Raw genomic sequence first — 22,580 nt, forward strand, 5'->3', positions numbered from 1 at the left:
TAGAACAGAAGTGGTGAGCCTCAGGTTGTGGGACCAAATCAACCATTATTTGATCAGGACAGGCCTTGTACCATCATTCCTCAAAGGCGTTGACCTCTCTACAGAAATAGAGGAGGGAGGGAGCCAGTCCAACCTCTCTGGCAAGTGAGTCCCAGAACCTGGGGGCAACCACTAAGAAGGACCTCACTCTCATGTTCCCACCAGATATGCCTGTGAAGGTTGGGGGACAGGGAGAATGGCCTCCTCAACAGATCTCAAAACACACAGGAAGGTTCATAAGGGAGAATACAGTCCTTCAAATGACCTGGACATGAACCATTATCCAACATCTGTTGAGCCAAATGTTCTTTGCTCTTGTGCTGTTTGCTCCCAATGTGTCTTGGTCTTGGGAAATTGGGAATTTCCTTTCATCTTGCTCTTCTCTCCATAGCTTGACTACTCCCCAGAGCTCTGGGTGGTATGGGTCTTTGACGGGGAGTGATAGTTGCGCCTTGATCCCTCCCTCAGTTGCACCTCCCATGGACATTGCTCCACTGCTCTTTACTCATGGAAGCCTGGAGTCAAGAAATCACCACAACTCACACCTAACACTACAGAACTGACCTAGGAGCAGCTCTGGGAAGGAATGGGACTCCTTACAGGATCCCCCAACATCTTGCGGTTCCCATTGATTTTATAACATGGGAAAGGAACAGTAAGAGACTCTGCACTTTGGACCAAAAGACCAACACCTCGCCATGTGGTTCCTGCAATGACAGAAGTGTTGAAGTCCTAGCGGCTTCCAGGAGCATTTTATGTCAGTTGGTCATGCCCTTCCAGATGTTCAATGACTGTTGGATGGATGGATACTTGCACTTTTAACCAAATGTTTCCAAAGGAATGGTTCTCCTCCTTCCCCATCTGGTGTTTCTCCTTCTTCTCCAACAGCATGAGATAACTATTCTGGGTAACCTTTCTTCTGGCTGCACATCTGTAGCTGCAGAATTCATTTAGTCTTCCTGCAATTACTGGAGCCTTTCTACATATTTAACTATTCAGGAGCGAGAGGGAGTCTTGTTTGCATCCAAGCTCTTTAGAGTTTGTACGTTACCTTTAAAAATAATAATATGGGGGACCATAACAAGAAATGTCAATGAGTGGTGTGGCACATTTCCAAGAGTACCATAAGTTGAAATTTACTATTTACTATTTGTTCCTTTATCCTGGGACTACCAAAGTGAAAACCCCATGTTGCATGAGCGATGATTTCCCTAGTGACTGACTGGCTTCAGTGGTTTCATTTTCAAAACAGTAACTTGGTTCACATGGCAGAAAGCAGAGGTGGTAAACTGTAGTGTTTTTATGGACAGGATGGCTCTGTGAAGACTAGCTGCATATTTGCCTTGGCAATAGTGTAGCCACCGGGTATAGACACTTCTACGAGGGTTTTTTACCTCTTTATCCGCTGCTTCCAGGATGTAATGAAAGTGCTTGTACTGGCTTAGGAACCAGAGAGAAGCAAACCACTCCTGGATTGTTTGGTGACCTCTCTAAAGGGTGCCACTCTCTCCACCTAAGAAGGCCAGCTGTGTGCAACATGATTTAAGTAATGCTCTATCAGGAAGGTAGGACCAAGCTCCCTTTCACACAGCACTATAGCACTTTGATCTCCCTTTGAAGAACATTTTGTGGATTTCTGGGATTTGTAGCTTGGTGGGAGAACTAGAATTCTAGTACAGGGAAGGAGCATTGCAGGCTCCTAAGGGACCATTACTGTGCTATAATTGTGTAGTCTGAAAGAGACCCACGACAATGGAAGTAAACACTGCCATAGAGGTATTGCTTGAAAGCTAACTGTTCAGAGCCAGGTCTGGCAGAAAGTTCAAGAGCTATAGTTTTTGTGGGGTTTTCAGGCTATGAGGCCATGTTCTAGAAGAGTTTATTCCTGACGTTTCACTAGCAGCTGTGGCTGGCATCTTCAGAGAATACTGGCATGGAAGAAAGTGGGGTATATATACTGTTGGGCCAACAACTATCAGGTCAGAATGCACGGGGAAGTCACTGAAATCCATAAACGCCTGGACAATTTCAACAGGAAAGAAGAAACCCTGAAAGTAAGCTACCAGTCCTGAAAAACACCAAAATCAACACGCAGCCTGTGCTAATGAAAACCACCCAGGGTCAGGAGGATTTCCCAACAGACAATGGATCATTACGTAAATGAACACCCTGTAGGCCTTGTCATTCAATAACAGAACAATACACAGATGAACATGCAAATCACCTCCTCTCAACCAACAGAATATATACCCCACTTTTTCCATGCCAGCAGTCTCTGAAGATGCCAGCCACAGCTGCTGGCCTGAAAAACCCACCAAAAACATGGATGCCAGATGTGAAAGCCTTTGATTTCAGATCAAGAGCTCACAAAAGTCCTTTTTAGACTATGACTCCAATTATGTCATATCCAAGAATGATCACTGAAGTCCAGCTGCATCTTCCCCATCCAGGTCTGTTTTCCCATTTATAATGCTCACCACATTGTGTTTTTTCTAAAGTCTTTTCCCTTCAAGTTGATCACAACTTCACCTTACACAAGCCCCAGCCAGCAGTGGCCATGGTGAGTGGGGAATGGCGGGTTTAGTTGTTTAACAGATCTGGAGGGATCTGAAGGAATACTAGTTTGAGAGGGGATGGTGTGGGATTAAGTTTCTCCATTCCTAACCCAAATTTGGAACAAATACCTCACCTGCCCCTGACCTCCTGAGTTAACTGGCACAATTTCATAGAACCGATTTTGTGGTACAGATGAGCAAAAATCCTCAGGGTCTAGAATTGTAGAGGCACTTGCACTAAAAGTGGTTGTTGGCATTTCAAACTGGCAGTGATCCTGGAGATTGCCAGATCCACCTAAGCAACATTGCCCATGAGTATACAAGTCCTCCAGAATGGCTCTGTTTCAGCCATTTTCCACACGGAGCTAAATTTGACTCCATCTGTGTTGTTGTTTCTGACTATCAGGTGAAACAGTTTCCTGTTCTGCGCTCTTGCAAGACAAGGAGAAGAAAGACCGGGGTCAAAAAGAAGTATTTGGCTCCAGAGTGAAACCTTTTCTTAGGCTCTTCAAGTTGTATGAAATGTTTGTGGATAACCACCTGTACATTATTGAAAGGTGCTTGCTGGTCCTTGGGAGAAGTAGTTTTCCCTCCAAATTAACAGGACAGTGACTCCTTGGGGTGTGTATGTGAGTCTAGGGCAGTGGTCCCCAAACTGTGCCTTTTAACAGATTTTGGATTTCATCTCCCAGAAGCCTTAGTCATGTTGGCCAATAGTGTGGGATTCTGGGAGCTGAAGTCCAAAATCCCTTAAAGAGCACAGTTTGGGGCCACTGGTCTAGGGCATTTATCACATGGGACGGATCCTGTGCAGAAACTTGATTTAAAGTGGAAAAAAACAGCAAAAGCGGGTTGTTTTTCACATGACGTTTGGGGTCAACCCAAACAGAAATTAGAAATAACCCACAAAAGCGGGTAGTTTTCTAGACATCTGAAAATGTGTTTTGTTGTTTGAGAAATAATGCTACAGTAATCGAAATGCAAAGTCAACACAACCTTTGCATTCAGATTAATGTTGCGTTATTTCTCATTGATGCCATCATTTCTCAAAAACAACTTGCAAAAGTGGGCGTTTTGTGGGTTTTAAAATCCCGTTTTTGGATGGGATTTAACCAATTTGCCTCCGTGTGAAAAAGTCCTTGGATTCAACCTAGGTGCCAAGTTTTAAATGTGAATTGTCTGAAAATTTTTATTCCTGATGTGATCTTATTTTTTCCCTTCCACTTTGGTAAAGTATGCATGGTGCCTTTGGCCTAAGAGAAGCAGCTGGAGGGCAGAAATTGAAATTCCTTTGGAGTGCAAGCTCCTGGATTTCAGATTCTGTTGGGTTAGTTTCAACTAGACTTTGCTGTTGTGTGCCTCTTGAGTTGTTTCCTACTTATGGTGACCCTATCAAGGGCTTTTCTTGGCAAGATTTGTTCAGAGGAAGTTTGCCATTGCCATCCTCTGAGACTGAAAGAGTGCGACTTGCCTAAGGTCACCGGTGGGTTTCATTGTCAAGTGGGGAATCAAACCCTTGTCTCCAAAGTCATATAATCACAGAATCATAGACTTGGAAGAGACCGGAAGAGTCATCCAGTCCAACCCCCTGCCATGCAGGAAATCTAAAAGCATAGTCCAACACGCAAACCACTACTCCATGTTGGCTCTCCCCAATTGAACTAGAGCCATTTAATAAATGGTTAGATGGCAGTTGGTAAACTATGATGGAAACGGTTGTGACAACAGCCAATGCATGTTTTTGCCATATTTCCACCACTGTGCCCAGGAAGGGAAAACATCTATGCCCTGATCATGACCAGTACTTGGGGGATTACTCATTTTTGGCTGCTTGATGATTTTGGGAGTTGTAGTCCACAGAAGTAATTCCCCAAGCATTGTTATGAACTGGTGATGTGTAGCAACAACTTTTTTAAAAGCAAGAACTCCTGGCTGGCATAGATGTACTCCTTTGCTTTTTCAATCCTCCTGCCTCATCCCAACAAGATTCCCATGAACTGTGGTGATATGAGCTTATCCAATTGAAAAGCACTTTCAGTATCCTGTGAAACTACTGTCAGATCAGTGAGTTGGCTGCTCAAGATTTGGCTGTACACTTTGACAATAGGGGAGGCAGTTTTTAGGCATTGGGTGATGCATTACTGTATTGCAAAACATTAAGAAGCACATTGTGCGAATGGTATTTATAATCTCAGATGAACACAACTGAGATGAGGCAGGAGGATTGCCAGTATGGATGTTTGAAATTAGACAGTCACCATGCTTCAGAGATCCCTTGAAAGTAATATTAGTGTGGGTTTTTTGGGTGTTTTGTTTTTTTGGAGTGCCACTCCTGGAAGTTGTCTAAAAAAACAAAAACAAAAAATCCTTGAAAAGTCAGCAGTGGTTTTGTTGCATAATTTTGAACCCCCTTGGTTGCCATTCCTTGATTTGTGTCAAAACAGCCTAGGCCCTGAAGTTTGTTGTTGTGTGCCTTCGAGTAGTTCCCAACTTATGGTGACCCTAAGGCAAAGCTATCATGGTGTTTTCTTGGCAAGGTTTCTTCAGAGGGGGTTTGCCATTGCCATCCTGTGAGGCTGAGAGCGTGCGACTTGCCCAAGGTCACCCAATGGGGCTTACATGGCTGAGCTGGGATTTGAACCATGCTCCCTGTTACCCATGAGTCACCAAAGATCGATTGAGCCACTGAACATTGAACCACCTTCCTCTTTTTTCCCTTATTTTTTTGGTGGTGAGTTTTACAATGCACATTGCACATTTTAGGTTAGTTTCTGATGTTGGTGTTGCGTAGAGGGCTACAAGCACCTTGTCCAATTGTTGCCCTCAACGCTATCTACTAAAGATGTTTCCCCCCAAAATCTCCATGACTTGAAGCAGTTAATGGAGCTGGTTGGCACATATGAGTGCCCAAGGGGTCTCCTTCACATGATTTAAATTCTGAAACCCTGCAGAAAGCCAGTCCCATGTTCTGCTAAAACAATTTACCTTAGAATTATTTCTTGCTCTTTTGTGTGTGTGTGTGAAACACCCAAAAACTGCCTTCAGCAAAGGTAGTGCTTTATTTTTTCTCTTAAAGTATGGTTGGGTTATCTCCCTTTGCTGCCTCTGCCCTTAGCAGCGGGGCTGGCCAAAAGGAGGAAGATGCAGCTAACGAATGTACCAAGTTCATTCCTTCACTGAAAACTGTAATAACTGTTTTATTTTGAAATAAAAAAGGCTTGTTTTTAACCCTTGTGAGACTTGTATTTGCAAAGGCTGGCATGACTCCTTGGACTGCTGAAATGTTGGCTGGGTTGTATCCTTGAAAAAAAGATGCCACAACATGCCCCTCTTCAGTGGATGCCAAATCAGAGGAAGAGGTGGGAATCATAGGGCCTTTTGTATGTTGCTGGGTTGCATCTCCCATCAGTTCCTAGCCATTAGCCATGAAAAATGCTGGGAATTATAGTCTAACATGTGGAGGACTATCCATCAATGATACCTTTACTGGCCAACAGAAATGCACAATATACTTGTTGCAAGCATCTTGCCTGATGAAGCCGCCCATGGAGCTTTGAACGCTTGCAATATGTATATTGTGCATTTCGGTTGGCCAATCAAGGTATCACTGATGGATTCTTGTTTGCATTTGTTAAATGGCCAACACAGCTAACCCTGCATATGGAGGACTATATAACTGATGGTTATTTTTGTGAGACTCTAGGTTACAGTGACCCTTTCCTACGTTCTTCTAGGCAGAATAAATTGAGAAGACATTTACCATTACTTTTTTCTGAGGCTGAGAGAGTATGACTTGCCCGAGGTGGGTTTCCATGGCTGAAGTCCTAATCCAATGCTTAGTACACCACTTGGGCTCTTGTCATAATTTCCCACAAACTCATGTTTGGGGAGAAACAGAAATGACATTCTCCCAGGCCATCTATGGATGTTTCCTAAGATCACTAGATAACTTGCTTTTAAGAAACCTTCCTCAAAAGGTAGGCCAAAATATTTTTTAGCAAGAAGTTCAGGTACACATGGCTGCTGTGATTCTACAGCTAACATCCTTATCACAGAATATATGGATGTACCTGCCTTGTTCATGGGGGTTATATTGCAAGATCTCCAGTGGGTGCCTGAAACTAAAGATAGTACCAAAACCTATACTAGGAATTTTTCCAGGCCATGACTGTCCATGGGTAATAAATCATGGCTAAGGTAGGGGAGAATATGTAACATTTTTGGACTGTACCTAACTGAAACCGAGGGCAAGGGTTTCATTCCTCTGTGCCTTCAATCTGAAGGCTTCCTCCATCTCAGCAGAGAGAAAGGTACTAGGAAGATCCATAAAATCAGGGTGATTAAATAGGAACAGAAATATAGCTGGTGCTCCATAGTCAGGGATTCAAGCATTCATGGCTGGAAAATATTTTAATATATATAATTACAAAATGCAAGCCTTGATTTTGCCATTTTATATAAAGGACACCATTTTGCTATCCATTATATTTAATAGGATTTGAGCATCCATAGATTTTAGTATCCATGGAGGATCCTGAAACCAAACCTCAGCGGTTACCAAGGGTACACTGTACTTGGTTCTTGATTCTACTTTTTTTGTTTTGCAAATACAAATACAGTCATCCCTCCTAACTAGCGGATGTGGGATCCACGCCATCAAATATCTGCGGAGGGGCAACCTCCGCTGTTTCCAATGATGTGTGCGCCTGGGAGCACACCCCATTCAATGAGGCTTGAATATGCACAAGCCTCCGTTTTTGCAAAGGGGGGAGGGTCCAGAACAGATCCCCTGCGCAAATGGAGGGCCTACTGTATATCCCATCCCATGGTAATCTAGCACATTCAAATCACTGGGTCTGTTCCTCTGACAATGCCCTTCAGCTTCTATTCACACACAAAAAGGCAAAGAGCATTTTGGCATGTATATCCCATTTCCATTTTATATTTCCACATTTTGCCCATCTCACCTGCTAGTACTGAGCAAAAATGCAAAAGCAAGCCTCTCTGAATTCCTTCTGCTCTTGACAAATCCTAGGTTTGCATTTCACAGTAAAAGCAATTCCACATTGTTGTACTCCCTGAGAACACTGAAGCAGGTATCGGGTGGTTCTGTCTACACTAGTTGCAGCAGTTTGATACCACTTCAACTGTTATGGCGCCATCCTAAAGGATCCTGGTAGCTGTAATTTAGAGATGAACTGGAAATTCTCCCCTGAAGTATAGCACTAGAGCTGTTTAGCAAGGAATTGTAAGTATTTCAGCAGGCTGCATATTCCAGAATTCCACAAGATTGAAACCTTGGTAGCTAAAGTGATATCAAACTGCTCTAAGTTTGTAGTGCAGATGCACTCTAGACCTCACCAAGCAGAGACAGTGTTTGGACTTCAGTAGGCATGTGAGCTGAATTGCCCAAGCGGCGGGGGGGGGGGGGGGGGGCGGGGGGAGAATAGCTTTCCATCCTTTCTGAAGATCCTACTGTTTTATGTGCCTTCAAATCGTTTCCCACTGATGGCAACCCTAAGGTGAATCTATCATGGGGTTTTCTTGGCCAGATTTGTTCAAAGGGTGTTTGCCACTGACTTCTTTTGAGGCTGAGAGAGAATGTGACTTGCCCACGGTTACCCTGGGGTTTCCATGGCTGAACAGGGATTTGAACCCAAGTCTCTCAAAGTCCTAGTGCAACACTCAAACAACTACACCACATTGCCTTTCTGGGAGTTCAGCTCCCTCTGTATCATCCATTTTCATGATGTCCTAACCCAGCACAGCCAATTATGGGAGCTGTAGTCTATCACAGCTGGAGGGCAGGAAATTGACAGAAAGCAAAATTCTGACCAGCTTTGTGGTCCTTCCATGCCCACCTAAGGATACCAGTAAATTCTCTTGACATTCCCAACTGGAATAGACCCAATCAATTCTTGAAAGGCAGGGCAACACAATAGTAACTCCCAGTGATACCATGGGTCTTCTCTAGCTGGAACTACCAACTGGATTCCAGACACCATTTGAACTGGTTATAGCAAGGGCTCTGTGAGCCGGTGTTGCATAGTAGTCTAGTATAGTAGTCTCCAATTGTCCCCCCCCCCCCCCCCCCAATGTTTGGTTTGTAACATCTTGCCTGAAGAAGAAGCCCACGGGATTTTGAAAGCTTGCAACAAGTATATTGTGCATTTCAGTTGGCCAATAAAAGTATCACTGATGGATTTTTGTTTGCATTTGTTAAATGACCAACACAGCTACCCCTGCATGTTCTCTGTATTGTGAGATACCGCATTGTAGCTGCAACAGGGGAACCATAGTAGACTGTGGACTGAGACTTCAACCAAGGTAAAACATTTTTTTCTTCTTCAGTTTGGACCAAATGTGCATGTTTTACCTCCACCTCACCAAAATATTCCTGATGCAAAAACCTGGGAGACTTCTTAAGGAACCCATTGTTCCCTGACTACAAAGAGGCCTGTGACCATGTGGATTTGGGGGGATAAAAAGGGCTAGAGAAGGACCAAAAGCTATGAGAATCAGCTGAAATTAGTTTACAAGACAGACAAAAGCTTGTCTTCTGATGCTGGGAATGAAAAGAAGGGTTTGTTAGCCTGCTCTGTAAGACATTCATAATGGTCCATCTCCTCTCGAGACATTCATAATAATCTGCAAATTCACTGTGCAGAATTGGGAAGCTGCCTTTTTTGGACAACAATTCCCAGCCAGCTAAGGTTCTGGGAGCTGTAGTCCAAAAATGTAGCTTCCCAAAGCTCCATTCACATCTCCTTGAACTCTCTGCTCTTTAGGATTATCCTTTGCTTAGGTTCCCTGATATTCCCTGTTGCTTGTCTTATTTCTTTGTAGTTATTTCAGGGCAAACGATACACATTACGACAAACTAGTCACAAGGCCAGCATCCCTAAGAGGCTGGAAATGGTGCATCCCCTGAATCCCATAGAACAGAGGTGAGCAGGAGATTGTTGGCCACCCAACCTGAGTGGGAGATCACTGATCAGGTAGATCTAGACCAGATCCAGCATGTGCACAATCAGATTTTAAAAAAAAACAAGGACTTCCTGAGAATTTAAGAACAATGAAGTAAGGGCTAATTTCGGTTAGAGAGATTCCATCAAGTAAGAGCACAATGGTGGACCACAGGGATTCCAGGAAACGGAGAAACCACCACAGTCCTAAAGTCCACCTCTCTCTGTCCTGGGAGATCAGATTCACCTGAGGATTTCAGCTGCCAGAGAACCAACTGTAAACTTGCAAGCCGGAGACTGCGGTGGGATTTTTGGAGCCCACGCTGACTTTGCCCCCTTGCCCTAAACAGGCTTGACACTCACACCAGCAGAAAACCCCTCCGAGTCCTGCCTTTGTAGAATAAAGGAGCCAGTCTTTATCAGAAGCCATTTCACTGCAAGGGTCGCAAGAGGTTCCTGAACGTTTCCAGTTCTTTTATGCTTGTTGAAATCCTGCAGTGAAAGACATGGGGGGGGGGGGGGAGGGGGGGAATCTGATTAAATTTGACTGAAATACGTACAGTAAATATAGGCAAAGACAGAGCTGGGTGTATGTTGCAAGTTTCAACATGGAGCAAGTTCCTTAACATCCCTATCTAGTAGAGAGCTGCAGTTACATTACTATGTAGGAGAGCCAGCAAAGAGCTCCATCTTGCCAGTGTCCCATTATGCATCTTCACGATTCACGATCAGGGTTTCTTAGCACCTCTGCTATGTAGCTGTTAGCCCTCTGTATCCACATGGTGATGATGGCTGGCTTCCTTCTCACATGGAATTCAAAAAGGAAGTTGACAAGCTGGAAACAAGTCCAGAGGAGGGCAACCAAAATGGTGAAAGGTCTGGAAACCATAAGGCCCCATGAGGAGAAACTTAGGGAGCTGGGTATGTTTATCCTGGAGATGAGAAGGTTATGAGGTAAGATGGTGACCCTGTTTAAGTATCTGAAAGGGTCATATTGAGGATGGAGCAAGCTTGTTTTCTGCAGCTTCACAGAATAGGACATAGAACAATAGATTCAAACTACAGGAAGAGAGATTCCACATAAACCTTAGGAAGAACTTCCTGGTGGTAAGAGCTGATCAGCATTGGAAGACACTGACTTGAAGTGTGGCAGAGTCTTTTTCTTTGGAAGTTTTTAAACAGGGGCTGGATGGCCATTGGTCACAGGGAGGGCTTTGATTGTGTCTTCCTTGCATGTCTAAATGGGGTTGGATAGGATGGCCCTTGGGGTCTCTTCCAACTCTATGATTCTATGATTTATGATCCTTGCAAGCATTCCTGCTGAGTTGCTCTGAGGTCATGCTCACAGCAGCGGCACTGCCTGGCTTGCAGGAACCTCATGTTTAGGCAGTCAGCTGTTGTGTACCGAAAACCCACAGCAGATAAGGAAGACATTCAAGATGGATTCGGAACCAGAATACTCTGGGGGCAACCTGAAGTATTCTCGCAAATATAGACAAGCCCTACATGAAGCAAGGCCTTTCTTCTTGCTGTGAACTGTGTAAATACAAACAAAAATGCCCAACTACTTCCACAAGGAAACTATATGCATGCCTACAACACCCAACAAGATTCTAGCCATTATGTGACACTATGCACACCATACACTCACCTTCCAAAAGCATTGAAGAGGGACACGATTTCTTGCCTTGTTAGCTGGAATTTGGGCGAAGGGCCTTTTTCTGCCATGTTTTCTATCAGGCGTTCAGAAAAGAGGATCTTCAAAGCTGTTCCTAGGCCTTGAGTCTGTATGCACAGAAGGGAGATGTAGAGTCAGTCAACCTGTTAGTGGGGAGGCTGGTGGCTATAATGTCAGTAAGAAGATGAAGCTATTCAAGGAGCTGAAACTATTTTGTGGACAGGGTAAGGTGCATCTACACTGCAGAAGTAATGCAGTTTGACACCACTTTAACTGCCATGGCTCCATCCCTCAGAATCCTGGGATCTGTAGTTTTGTGAGGCAACAGCACTTTTTGGCAGAGAAGGCTAAAGACCTTGTAAAAGTACAACTCCCAAGATTCCACTTAAAGTGGTCTCAACTGCATTATCTCTACAATATAAATGCACTCTCAGACTGCAGGCTGGACTGAATTCACTGCGGCTGTGATCTATAACACAACCTTCTGCAGCCTCTCAGCCTTAAGATACAACTCCCATCATCCATGCTGGCTGCCTGATTCTGGGAGCTCTGGTCCAAAAAAAGCAAATTTTCCCAGCACTGAATTCAACATTCCATTTCCTAGCAGATTAAAGGTGTCTGTGCATGCACACCTCAGTTAACAACACCTCTGACAATGAATCTCCTTTGTACAAAAGCCTTATATACCTGTCCAGCCCGCCCTTTCCCCTCAGCTTCTGTCTAGATGGATTTTTCTTTTTATAGCACCATTGGACTGGTAGGAAGATGAAAGAGGGATGGAGGAACACACATTTCTGGTGTTAAGTTGCAACAGCATGCCCACAATAAACAATGCAATCAACAAAGCTGAGAAAGAGTGGGTTTCTACTCTAGGTGATCCTTTTCTGGCTGTGTGTGCTTACATACAATAGGCAAGGTAAACAGTAGCTGACTCCAGAATCCCTTGCTGAGCATGTATGAACAGCAAAATAGAGGCAAAGGGGGAAAGCGGATAGTCTGCATCTCCATGTTGAGGGAAAGCATAAAAATCTCTAAATCTATAATTTTGGTCACCAATGTGGAAATCCATTAAGGAACACCTATATGTACTATGCTAAGACTGAGGATTTTAAAATTAGTAAAAATTCAAATAAATTAGAACGAAGAAAAAAATGGTGAGAGGAAGGACATTACTAACCTGTAGTTTCCCCCAAAGGCGACATTTAATACAACCAACACAGTCCATAATCCTTGAAATGTTCCTAAAATGGAGCCTAAATTCTTCCTGGTAGGGAGGTGAGGAAACAGAAGAAATGTTGCTTAAAAACATTGCCTTTTCTTTATTTGATTACTAGAAGGACTGTTATCACACTGGTTTTCTGTCCTGCCGGAACAGCACTAGTTGGCATAATTTCTCTTCACACTTTTTGCCATGATAGCACTTTGGCGATGCATGGTCATGTGATCTGTTTTCTGCGTTGCCAAACGCCGCCTCAGGGAGCGATCACAGCTGTCAAGCACCTTTCAAAGCCAGCTGCTGTGCAAATGTGGACACAGCAGCCAGCTTCACGGCTGCCATAGTCGTTGCTCCGAACCCACTCCCAAGGCATGGGGCTACCAGACTCAGGCAAACAATCGCAGCCGCCAACTGCCTCTCCCAAAGCCAGCTGCTGTGTACATGTGCACACAGCAGTCAGTTTCAGGAAGGTGTTGGCAGCTGCTGTCGTTGCGAGAGGGAGAGGAGCAGAATCATGCCCATTCACATCATGTAACTGCCTAAGAAGTGGAATTGCCACGGAAGGGACCTATCGCACAAAGGCAGTAATAGAATAGCAGCGAGACTGAAAGCCTATTGACAGGTTTTGCCCATCAGTGAAAAGGTGCACTACAGCAATGCGTAGATTGGATAGTAAACAAAGATATGTAACAAAACAAATTTTAAAAGCCGTCCATACAGTGATTATGGAAAAAGGAATCTAATTAGAACAAGTCTTATTTGTTTAAATATATAAAAGAATAATATTATTTGATTTCCTTAGGGAAAGAAGACTTAAATATACTGGAGAAAGCAATAAAGAATCATGGAGAGATAAATGGGTAATTGTGATTAAAGTGGAAGGTGGACAGTAAAATGGGGTATGAAGAAGTAAAAAGGCTAATTAATGGTATTTTCCATATCTCCAAAAATGATTGTTAATTTAAATGAAATGTATTTCCTCCAAGTGTATGTTTGTGGGAGAAGGAGGGGGGAAGCATATTATGAATTATGGATCGTGTAATTTGTACTATGTGCTATGTGAATAATAATGTTTAAAACAAATTTTAAAAAAGAGGACTTGGAGATTTCTAGAGAGGTGTTCTCTTAGGTAAAATGGGGCTTTTTAATTTATTGTTTTTCCACTTTCACGGGGGTCCTTCACCCCTAAACCAGTGAATGTGAGGGGACCACTGTATTCTGTTACTGGCACCTCTGCTCCCTAAGCAAAAGGAATATTTTGCTACATCCATAGCAGTTTAGCTTATAGAGTAGGAGGTTTCACTACTGACAGCATACAATATAGAAACAGTTGATTCTGGGGTATAAATGGGAAGCACAAAGAGTGGCTTGGAAAAGAACTGTTACCTTTAACTTGGCAGCTTCTCTTTGGTTTCCAGCAAAAAGAGAATTTTCATCAAAGTGCAAAGGGAAAGATCTGAAGCAGAAGGGTGAAAAATGTCATTTATAATAAGAGTCCTTTTACAGACACAAATATTAGTCAAAGGGAAAATTAAAGATCTCTGAATTAAGAGCAGATTGTGGAAAAGATTTCTCAAAGAGCTTACCTTACAGATCTACCAGCTATTAGAAGTCCATTATAAACTTTTAATAATCTGATGGTTTTCATCTAGGACTCTGTGTTACTAGATTTTACTTTTGGGACTGGTTTCACAGGACTGATGAGATCTTGGCATGGGTGTAATACTGCCATTTCTTTTCAACACTAACTAACTTGCATCCTGTAGCTTGCGTCCATTGCTCTGTGTCCTAGTCTCTGGAGCAGCAGAAAACAAACTTGCTCCCTCCTTAATATGGCATCCGCTCACATATGTAAACATAGTTATCATGTCTAAGAGCAGCCAGAATTCACTCAGACACATCCCTGCCACTGAGAGGTAGCTAGGAGAATTGATCTTTTTCTGATAGCCCTGCAATTGCTGTTTTGCAACAAGGGTAAATGGCATTGCTCAGGGAGATACAGGTTACTTCCTTTTGCAATGTCCTAAATATATATGTATGCAGGTGTAAACTGAGGTTAGCCCCATCTGTGACAGCAAAAAGGATTCAAGCCCTAGCTAGCACAGTCAATAGTGAGGAATACTGGCCATTGGAGTCCAACAACATCCTGACAGCCCCACAATTCCCAGTACGGATGTAGAGTCTATTTGTTTAATGGATTAAAACTACAGGAAAAGAGATTCCAACTAAACTTCAGGAAGAACTTCCTGACGGTCAGAGATGTTCGACAGTGGTATGTGCTGCTGCCTCGGAGTGTGGTGCAATCTCCTTCTTTGGAGGTTTTTACACAGAGTCTGGACGGCCATCTCTTGGGAGGGCTTTGACTGTGTCTTCCTGCATGGCAGGGGATTACAATGGATGGCCCTTGAGGTCTCTTACAACTCTATGATTCCATGATCTTTAGTTGCTTTCAAGATTTGACAGGGAGGCTCGACAGATAAAAAACAAAGATTTTAAAAATTCTACACCATGGTAAGTCAAATTCTTCCCAGACAGACAGACAGATAGGCATATGCTGGATTTTTTAAACAGTACACATATGATATCAGCCTCCCTCCGCCCTCCGTGCCAATGGCACAGCCAGCAGGGGATGACAAGAGTCATAGTCCAGCATATTTGTAGGTGTCCAACTGGGATGAGCTTCCACTATGCAAATGAAGAAATTAATTCTTCTACCCTTCATAATGGGATCGTTCCGCCTCTCAGCCCCAATCACACCTTTACACTTACTTTGTTAAGTGTAGAATTTCCAGAAGGAGCTGCTTGGTTTCTTCATCTTGAGTTTTATCCCCCGTGAACAATTGGAAGTCCAGACGCTCGAAAAAAGGCAGGACTTTGGAAAGGGCCCGTAATTCAATCAGGTAGATGAAATACAGGTTCTTCAGCCTCCTGGGACCTTCCCCTTGAGTCAGGACTTCGTCAAAACGCTGCTGGAATTCAGTCACATTGTGTCCCCACTGCTTCTCTGCCCAGGTGTCTTGGAAGAGAAAAGAGAGACTATATTCAGTGTCCTAAAATGTCTTTGATATGAAATAAGATACTTATTGGCAGGCAAAAGAAAGTTTATGTATAGTGTTAGATAAAAAACACTGGGGGGAAATGTTAAAGTAGACTTTATGGTAATATTTTGTTAATGGTATATTTGTCATGTTAATTTGTTTTATTGTTTTTTATGCTTTTTGTTTGTTTGTTTGGATGATTTCCTTTGCTGAAAGATGTAAGTGACTTGTTTTTCTTAATTTGTATGGCTATAAGAAGTATCAATAAAAGTTTTATTTTTATTATTTTTAAAGAAAGATATAGCCGTGTTAGTCTGTAAAATCAGTATGTAAAGAGATCTTGTAGCACCTTTGAGACTATGAAAGAAGGAAGTTGGCAGCATGAGCTTTCCTAGACTTAAGTCTACTTCCTTAGAGGCATTAGACTGAAGTCTATGAAAGCTCATGCTGCCAACTTCTTTCTTTCAGTTAGTCTCAAGGATGCTACAAGATCTCCATACAAATGCCACAATCGTGTCTGGCCCCTTCCATGCGTGGGGACATCTTTCACTGATTGTGCCAGCTAATTACAGAGAAAGCTTTGGGACCAACCTTTCAGAAGATATCTGGCGCTGAGATGGGTGTTGATGCTTGCATGGAGACCCGATATGAGCTTGTAGAAAGCCCTCTTCTCCACACAGAGGCCTGCAAGAAGACATTGAAAAGACCTCAGGAAGGGAACACATCTCCAGTTCAGGGTTTTAAAAGATCAAAGGGTCATTCAAACAACATAATACAGGTTGAGTCTCCCTTATCTGAAATATCTGAGACCTTCAGAAGTGTTTTGGATTTCAAGTTGTTGCTGCTGATTTTGGGATGTTTGCATATAAACAATGAGATATTTTGGAGATGGGAATCAAGTCTAAACATGAAATTCATGGTTCGTATGCACTTTACCCACACACCTTGAATGTGGTGTTGTACATGATATCTTCAGTAATTCTGTGCAAATTTTGTGCACACTGAACCATCAGAAAGCAAAGGCGTCACTATGACAGCCACCCATGTGGACAATGCTGGATTTTGGAATCCTGGATAAAGGAAACTCAGCAATGCTGCATTTGCCACTGAAAGCAGAGCATAGAGAGGGGAAATAAAACTGTTACCTTCCAGCCAATTGTAAAACATGTTCCCTGGAAATAAAGAAACAAGACCAAAATTACAAAAATGACAGATATCAAAATGATGTATGTGTGTTGTATTACATTTTTGTAATATGTCTAATGTGTACGTTATTTGTTATTTGTTGATTAAATGTATGTTGGGGGAAAACTTTAATCAAAATTATTTTTTAAAAAAAATATAAAAATGACAAAAAGTTAATATCCTTAAATATCCTATTTCTTTCAGGGCTGCCTTAAAAGACGTATGGAAACTTCAGGTGGTTCAAATAATTGCAGCCAGATTACTAACAGGGCTGGTTACAGGATGCATAATTCTTTTTTAAACTTTGTTTAATTATATCTTAATGCTTTGCATTGTTTTAAACTTGTACTGTTTTAAAGTTTGTCAGCCATTTTACCAAGAGAAAGGTGGATTATTATTATTATTATTATTATTATTATTATTATTATTTTCTGTACCAGCTCCACTGGTTGTTAGGATGTTTGCAGGGATATTTCCAAGTGTTAGTAATGACCTATAAAGCCTTATGCAGCTCAGTTCCAGATTGTATGAAGGACCTCATATGAGCCCACCTGAGCTTTGAGATCTTTAGAGGAGGCATTTCTCTTGATCCCAATACCTTTACAGGAATTTTTATTGAGAACACAACAGAGGCCCTTCTTGGTGGCTGTTCCCAGACTTTGGAGATTTAAAGCCCTATATGGATCAGGTCTAGGTTTATCTAAAGGACTATATCCTCCCGCACAGATTTGCTCATGGTGTGAGATCTTCTGGGGAGACCTTTCTCTTTGTACTACCATCCTCCATCCTTACAGGAACACAGGAGAGGGCCTTCTTGGTGTCTGTTTCCAGGCCCTGAAACTCTTTCCCCAGAGAAGTTAGCCTAGCACTCTCCTTATTATCTTTCTGCAAGCCTTTGAGAATTGAAATTTTTTTAAGGGGGAAATGGGCTTTGTATAACATGCAGAACTTGTTGTTTTTAATGATTTATGAGTGTGTGTTTTTAATTAAAAAGACATAACACTCCACTGGAGTTTGGTTCCAGGATCCCCCATGGATACCAAAATACTGTGGATACTCGAGTCCCAATATATACAACTGCACAGCAAAATGATGTCTCTTACATAAAATGGCAAGATCACATTTTAGTTTTGGATGTTTTGGGGGGTTGGGAGTATTTTGAAGGTGTGGATGGTGGAATTTATATATTTTTGGAATATTTTCGAGCCATGGATGTTTGAATCCATGGATACAGAGGACCAACTGTATAACAGTGGAGTCAATCTTCAGTCCTATGCACTCTTCTTGCATTCACTGACTTCCCCTTAAAAGGTTTTCGTGGCTCCATTATACAATTGTACTGTCCCTTATCATATACTTAAATATGATTCTATCATGAACTTTCAAAAGTCATTTACATATTTAAGATAAATAATCCATTTCTTTTTTGCATCTCTAGTCTACAAAACCAGCAACTGCAAATTCACCCCTTATATCACTTAAATAACTCATGTTTATTTTTTTAATTTGATTTTAATCTTTTAATTGACTGTAATCTTTTTGCTCGTTTAATTACTTCTTTACACTGTGCATTTTTAAAATCTATGTTTGTTTTTATACACCGCTTGAGATCCAAATTGGTGAAAAGGTGGGATAAAAATAATGTTATTGTCATAGGTTTACAACTGGAAACACTCACCTTCATTTTCTCCTGTTGCTGTTGCAGATCCAAAAGAAAAGATGAAAATGTACATTAACCTTCAGAAACAAACAGTTTTAAGAAATGAATAATCTACCAACTAGAGCAAATGTTTAGGTACTGTTTGCCCTCAAATCACAAAGAAAACTACCCAAATGTGTAAAAATGTGCAAAAATACCTCTGATCTCCACAAAATACTGTACTCAAATACATATGTTTTTTTTTAAACTAATCCCTCTTTAAATAGTAAGAAAAAGTGAGGAGGCAACATCTGAGATGGACTTAAAATAGAGATAATTCAGTATTTTGTGCAAACCCCAGGAAGATCAAGGGGGACCGAACTGGCCCTTGGCTCCATTACAGTTGCCCATTCTTGCACCAAGGCAAAGAAATCAAGCCTACCTTTGCTAGACGTCAGTGGATTTAAAGGCCTTTGTATGGACTGAGGTCTAAGGGGAAAAGGAAAAAAAACACATAAGATGATGATGATGATGATGATGATGATGATGATGATGATGGCAACATTTATATCCCACTTTCCCCCAGAATTGGAACGCAAAGCAGCTTACACTTTAAAACCACAGTACTATTAAAAACATACCAAAGTGAGCATTAAAACAGAATTAAACTATTGTAATATTAAAATAGACCACTTGCTAAAAGAATAAAGTACAATTAAAAAGACAAAAGGACTTAAATAAGACTACTTGTTTAAATTACTTCTACCTCATGTTCTGATTTAGAATAAAAAATTAGACAATCTACAATCATATTCTTTAAAGGTGTAACTCAAACAAACCAGCTGATCCCAGTAGTGAGCAAGTGTTACTTTGTGCCTTCAGGTTGTTTTCGACTTTAGGCTACCCTGGGATTTTCTGGGCTAGCTTTGCTCAAAGGGGGTTTGCTTCTGAGGCTGAGAGAGTGTGACTTGTCCAAGGCCACCCAATGGGTTTCCACGGCCAAACAGGGATTCGAACCCTGGTCTCCCAGTGGCCTAGTCCAACATTCAAACCACTACACCATGCTGGCAGTGATCATTATAGCTCCTCGAAAGGTTGAGCAAATATAACAATTTTTTACTCCTGGATAAAGGAGCCAGCGTGGCATAGTGCTTTGTGCATCGGACTATGATTCAGGAGAGCAGAGTTCGAATCCTGGCTCAGCCATGGAAACCCACTGAGTGATCTTAGCAATGGAACGTATGTTTCTATACCAGTTACCAATGTACTAAGTGATTTAGAAAGTGTAAGCTAATTGCCCCCAGCAAGCTGTGTACTCATTTTAGCGACCTACAGAAAGATACCAGGCTGAGTTGACTCAGAGCCCCTGGCTAGTATTGAACTCACAACCTTAGAAAGTCACTCTCTCTCAGCCTTAGAGGATTGCAATGGCAAACCCCCTCTAAAGAAACTTGCAAGGAAGTTCAGGGAGGCCATAAGTCAGAAATGACTTGAAGGCACAAAACAGCAACTAAAGGCTAAAAGAGAGACTGCTAGGCAAGTATTTTCATTTTTAACTGTATTGTTCTTTTAATTTGTAATCTGCTTTGTGTCCCAATTGTGGGGGGAAAGCAGGAGATGATGATGATGATGATGATGATGATGATGATGATGATGATGATGAGTGTGAGGGAGGCATTCCAAAGAAAGCCTAACCTTGGTTGCAACCTGCCTAACCTTTGAAGGCTGGGGTACTGGAAGATGCTCCTCCAAAGACAATTTTATAACTGGCCAAGCAGGCTTCTATGAGAGAAAGCAGCCTTTCAGGAACCTTTAGTCATTTATGCCCTTTGGTCTATTATTTTAAAGGCTTTAATTAAAAAAAAATTCAGAACTTAAGAGGTGAAAGATAAAAGAGCTCCCATCCATCCCTACCAGTGGTATTATTATTATTATATTTATACTCTGACAAGTGAGATTGCCTAAAATATTATTATTGTGGGGTGTTGCTGTGTCTATTCCGGACGGTCAGCCGCACCCTCCTGCACAGGTAATGGTATTTTGTTTCAGCTTCCAACAGGTTTGTTGCTTTTTTCACTCAATAACCAGGCATCCTATTGCCTCTAAGTACACAAGGTTTCTGCTGGGTGTCTTTCCCCGTCCACCCATCCATCCAGATTTTTAAAATGAATTTTCAATTCCCTTTGGGGGAATGCTAAAATTTTCACCAGGGCTCATAACAGTTCTTTTTATGGACCAGAGTGCCCAAAATACCCTGCCTGCATTGTCCATTAGGAGACGCAACTATTTTTAATGTGGCTGCTTTTTACTCTGCTTTCACTTGTGTATTTAAATTTTAAGAGAGCCAGGGTGGCATAAAATGAAAAAAGAAATGTAATACAGTGGACGCTGGGGTTTGGTTCCAAGATCCCCCGTGGATAACAAAATCCATGGATGCTTAAGTCCCATTAAATATAATGACATAGCAAAATGGTGATCCTTATAAAAAATGGAAAATCAAGGTTTTATATTTGAAATTTATACTTTTTTTAACATTTTCAAACCATGGATGCTTGAATCCATGTATAAAAAAATCTGTGTATAAGGGCTGACTGTAAAAGGTAAAAGGATTGAGGAACCTGCAAAGACCCATTGTATAGTGCTATGATCCCACTTTAACCATCATTGGCAACATCTCACTGAATTCTGGAATTACAGTAGGCTGTTTAGGGAGCAACATTTAGAAATTTGCTGCCAGATCACTCCAGGGTTTCACCATCCTATAAATCCCAGGGCAGCTCAAATAGAGCAAAAACACCATAACTGCATGGTATGAATGGGTTTCATATCAACCCTGACAATTCTCTAGGTACAAGGAACAGCCACAAATGCCAGTTAAAGGGATTAAACGTGCAGCTTGAAGAGATCTTCTGACAGATGCTCAAGTTATCTTTCATGACTGGATCTCGTCACAGGGCTTCTATCACTGCTCTGATAGCATGCATGATAACAATCTGGCTTACTACCTCATGCATGCTGTACGTGCAGCTTCTTCCGAGGACCATTGCAAAATTGCTGACACTTCAGGAAGACGGGTGATTCACTGCAAAAGGAAGCAACCCACCAGTTCCTTCCCCATTTATCTCTGGAGACTAGGAGGAAGGGGTCACCTCTCGTATGAGCCTGACCAACGCTCAAGATTTTCCTTGCATTGCTCAGGTTGCCCCCACTTTCAGAAGGGAGGAAGGTGGCCAAAAATGGCAGGACCTTCTCAATAGTAGAGCACCACAGTTGCAAGACATCTCCCCAGCACCTTCTTCAACAGCCTTTAAAACTCCACTTAGAAATGCTACTACTTATTCAAGCAATTTTGGAGTATTTTGGATTTTGGAATTGCAGTAAATGGATACTCATCCTTTACTGATTTTATTTCACCATGGCTGTATTATTCTTAATAATTTTTGTAGTTGTTTTCATTTTCAACCACTTTGGTGTTTTTTTCCAGTGAAAAGTAGTATTATAAAAACATTCTTGAATAAAGAGAAATACACATACTTGAAACAGTTCTCTTCATAAATGCTGTTCCAAATCTTCCAAGCTTCAGGGCCTTTGTAACCAGTGTACCGCTCTGGATTGATCAGCAAATCTACATACTCTGCCTCAGGAGATTGAATATCTAAGGGGGAAAAGTGCCCAGATTAAAAGAGGATGAAAAAGGGAGAGAAGGCAAACTGTTAAAATGGTTCGAATAGTAGCCAGCATCTTTCAGATCTGTAGAGTAGCCAATCCACTCTGGGCTTTAGTTCGAACTTGAAACAATGATCTCTTCAAGATGCTGGGCTTAGAAGTTATCTGCATTGCAGAAATAATACAGTTTGATGCCTCTTTAACTGCCACGGCTCAATGCTATGGAATTTTGGATTTTTTAGATTTGTATTATTGGTCTTTTTGTAGCTCTCTGACAGAGAATCTACAAATCCCAGATTTCCATAGCATTGAACCACAGCAGTTAAAGCAGTGTCAAATTGCATTAATTCTGCAGTGAAGATGCAGCCCTAGTCTGTCAGTACAGTTCAGCACCTTAGGCAGCTCCATTAAAGTTCATACTAAAAAGAGTGAACCACAGCATGGCTCTCAAACAGTAATGCATGTACCAAAGGTGGAATACATAAATGCTCTAGGTAGGGCAGAGGTATTTTATTGTTGTGTACTTTCAAGTCATTTCTGACTTATGGTGACCCTAAGGTGAAGCTTGGCATGTTTCTTCAGAAGGGGTTTGCCATTGC

At 41.8% G+C, this 22,580-nt stretch overlaps 2 protein-coding genes across 7 annotated transcripts in view; one reads left to right on the top strand and one right to left on the bottom strand.

Annotated features, from left to right (window-relative positions):
• The window catches only part of GPR137C (G protein-coupled receptor 137C), a 35,632-nt gene extending 29,823 nt beyond the window's left edge, over nt 1-5,809 (top strand). For both annotated transcript variants that reach the window (XM_089522892.1, XM_089522893.1), the window contains one exon: nt 431-5,809. In XM_089522892.1, coding sequence (XP_089379018.1) covers nt 431-602 — 172 coding nt within the window. In that variant the 3' untranslated portion in view covers nt 603-5,809. The remainder of the gene's footprint in view (nt 1-430) is intronic.
• Nucleotides 1-22,580, bottom strand: part of ERO1A (endoplasmic reticulum oxidoreductase 1 alpha) — a 47,899-nt gene that overhangs the window by 6,403 nt on the left and 18,916 nt on the right. For 3 of the 5 annotated variants that reach the window (XR_016281048.1, XR_016281049.1, XR_016281047.1), the window contains exons 7-16: nt 21,850-21,970; nt 18,758-18,804; nt 18,355-18,372; nt 16,637-16,663; nt 16,083-16,175; nt 15,223-15,469; nt 13,840-13,909; nt 12,415-12,501; nt 11,211-11,344; nt 9,923-10,051 (exon numbers count right to left, since the gene is read on the bottom strand). Coding sequence is in view for 2 of the 5 variants with exons in the window: in XM_089522891.1 (XP_089379017.1) it covers nt 9,991-10,051; nt 11,211-11,344; nt 12,415-12,501; nt 13,840-13,909; nt 15,223-15,469; nt 16,083-16,175; nt 16,637-16,663; nt 18,355-18,372; nt 18,758-18,804; nt 21,850-21,970 (905 nt within the window). In the remaining 3 variants the exon portion in view is untranslated. Of the gene's footprint in view, nt 1-8,733; nt 10,052-11,210; nt 11,345-12,414; nt 12,502-13,839; nt 13,910-15,222; nt 15,470-16,082; nt 16,176-16,636; nt 16,664-18,354; nt 18,373-18,757; nt 18,805-21,849; nt 21,971-22,580 lie in introns of those variants that run through there. The other 2 variants (XM_089522891.1, XM_089522890.1) reach the window with 1 other exon arrangement.

This window comes from Sceloporus occidentalis, unplaced genomic scaffold (genome assembly GCF_023333645.1).
Source record: "Sceloporus occidentalis isolate IW3139 unplaced genomic scaffold, rSceOcc1.0.p SCAF_4, whole genome shotgun sequence".
NCBI lineage: Eukaryota > Metazoa > Chordata > Lepidosauria > Squamata > Phrynosomatidae > Sceloporus > Sceloporus occidentalis.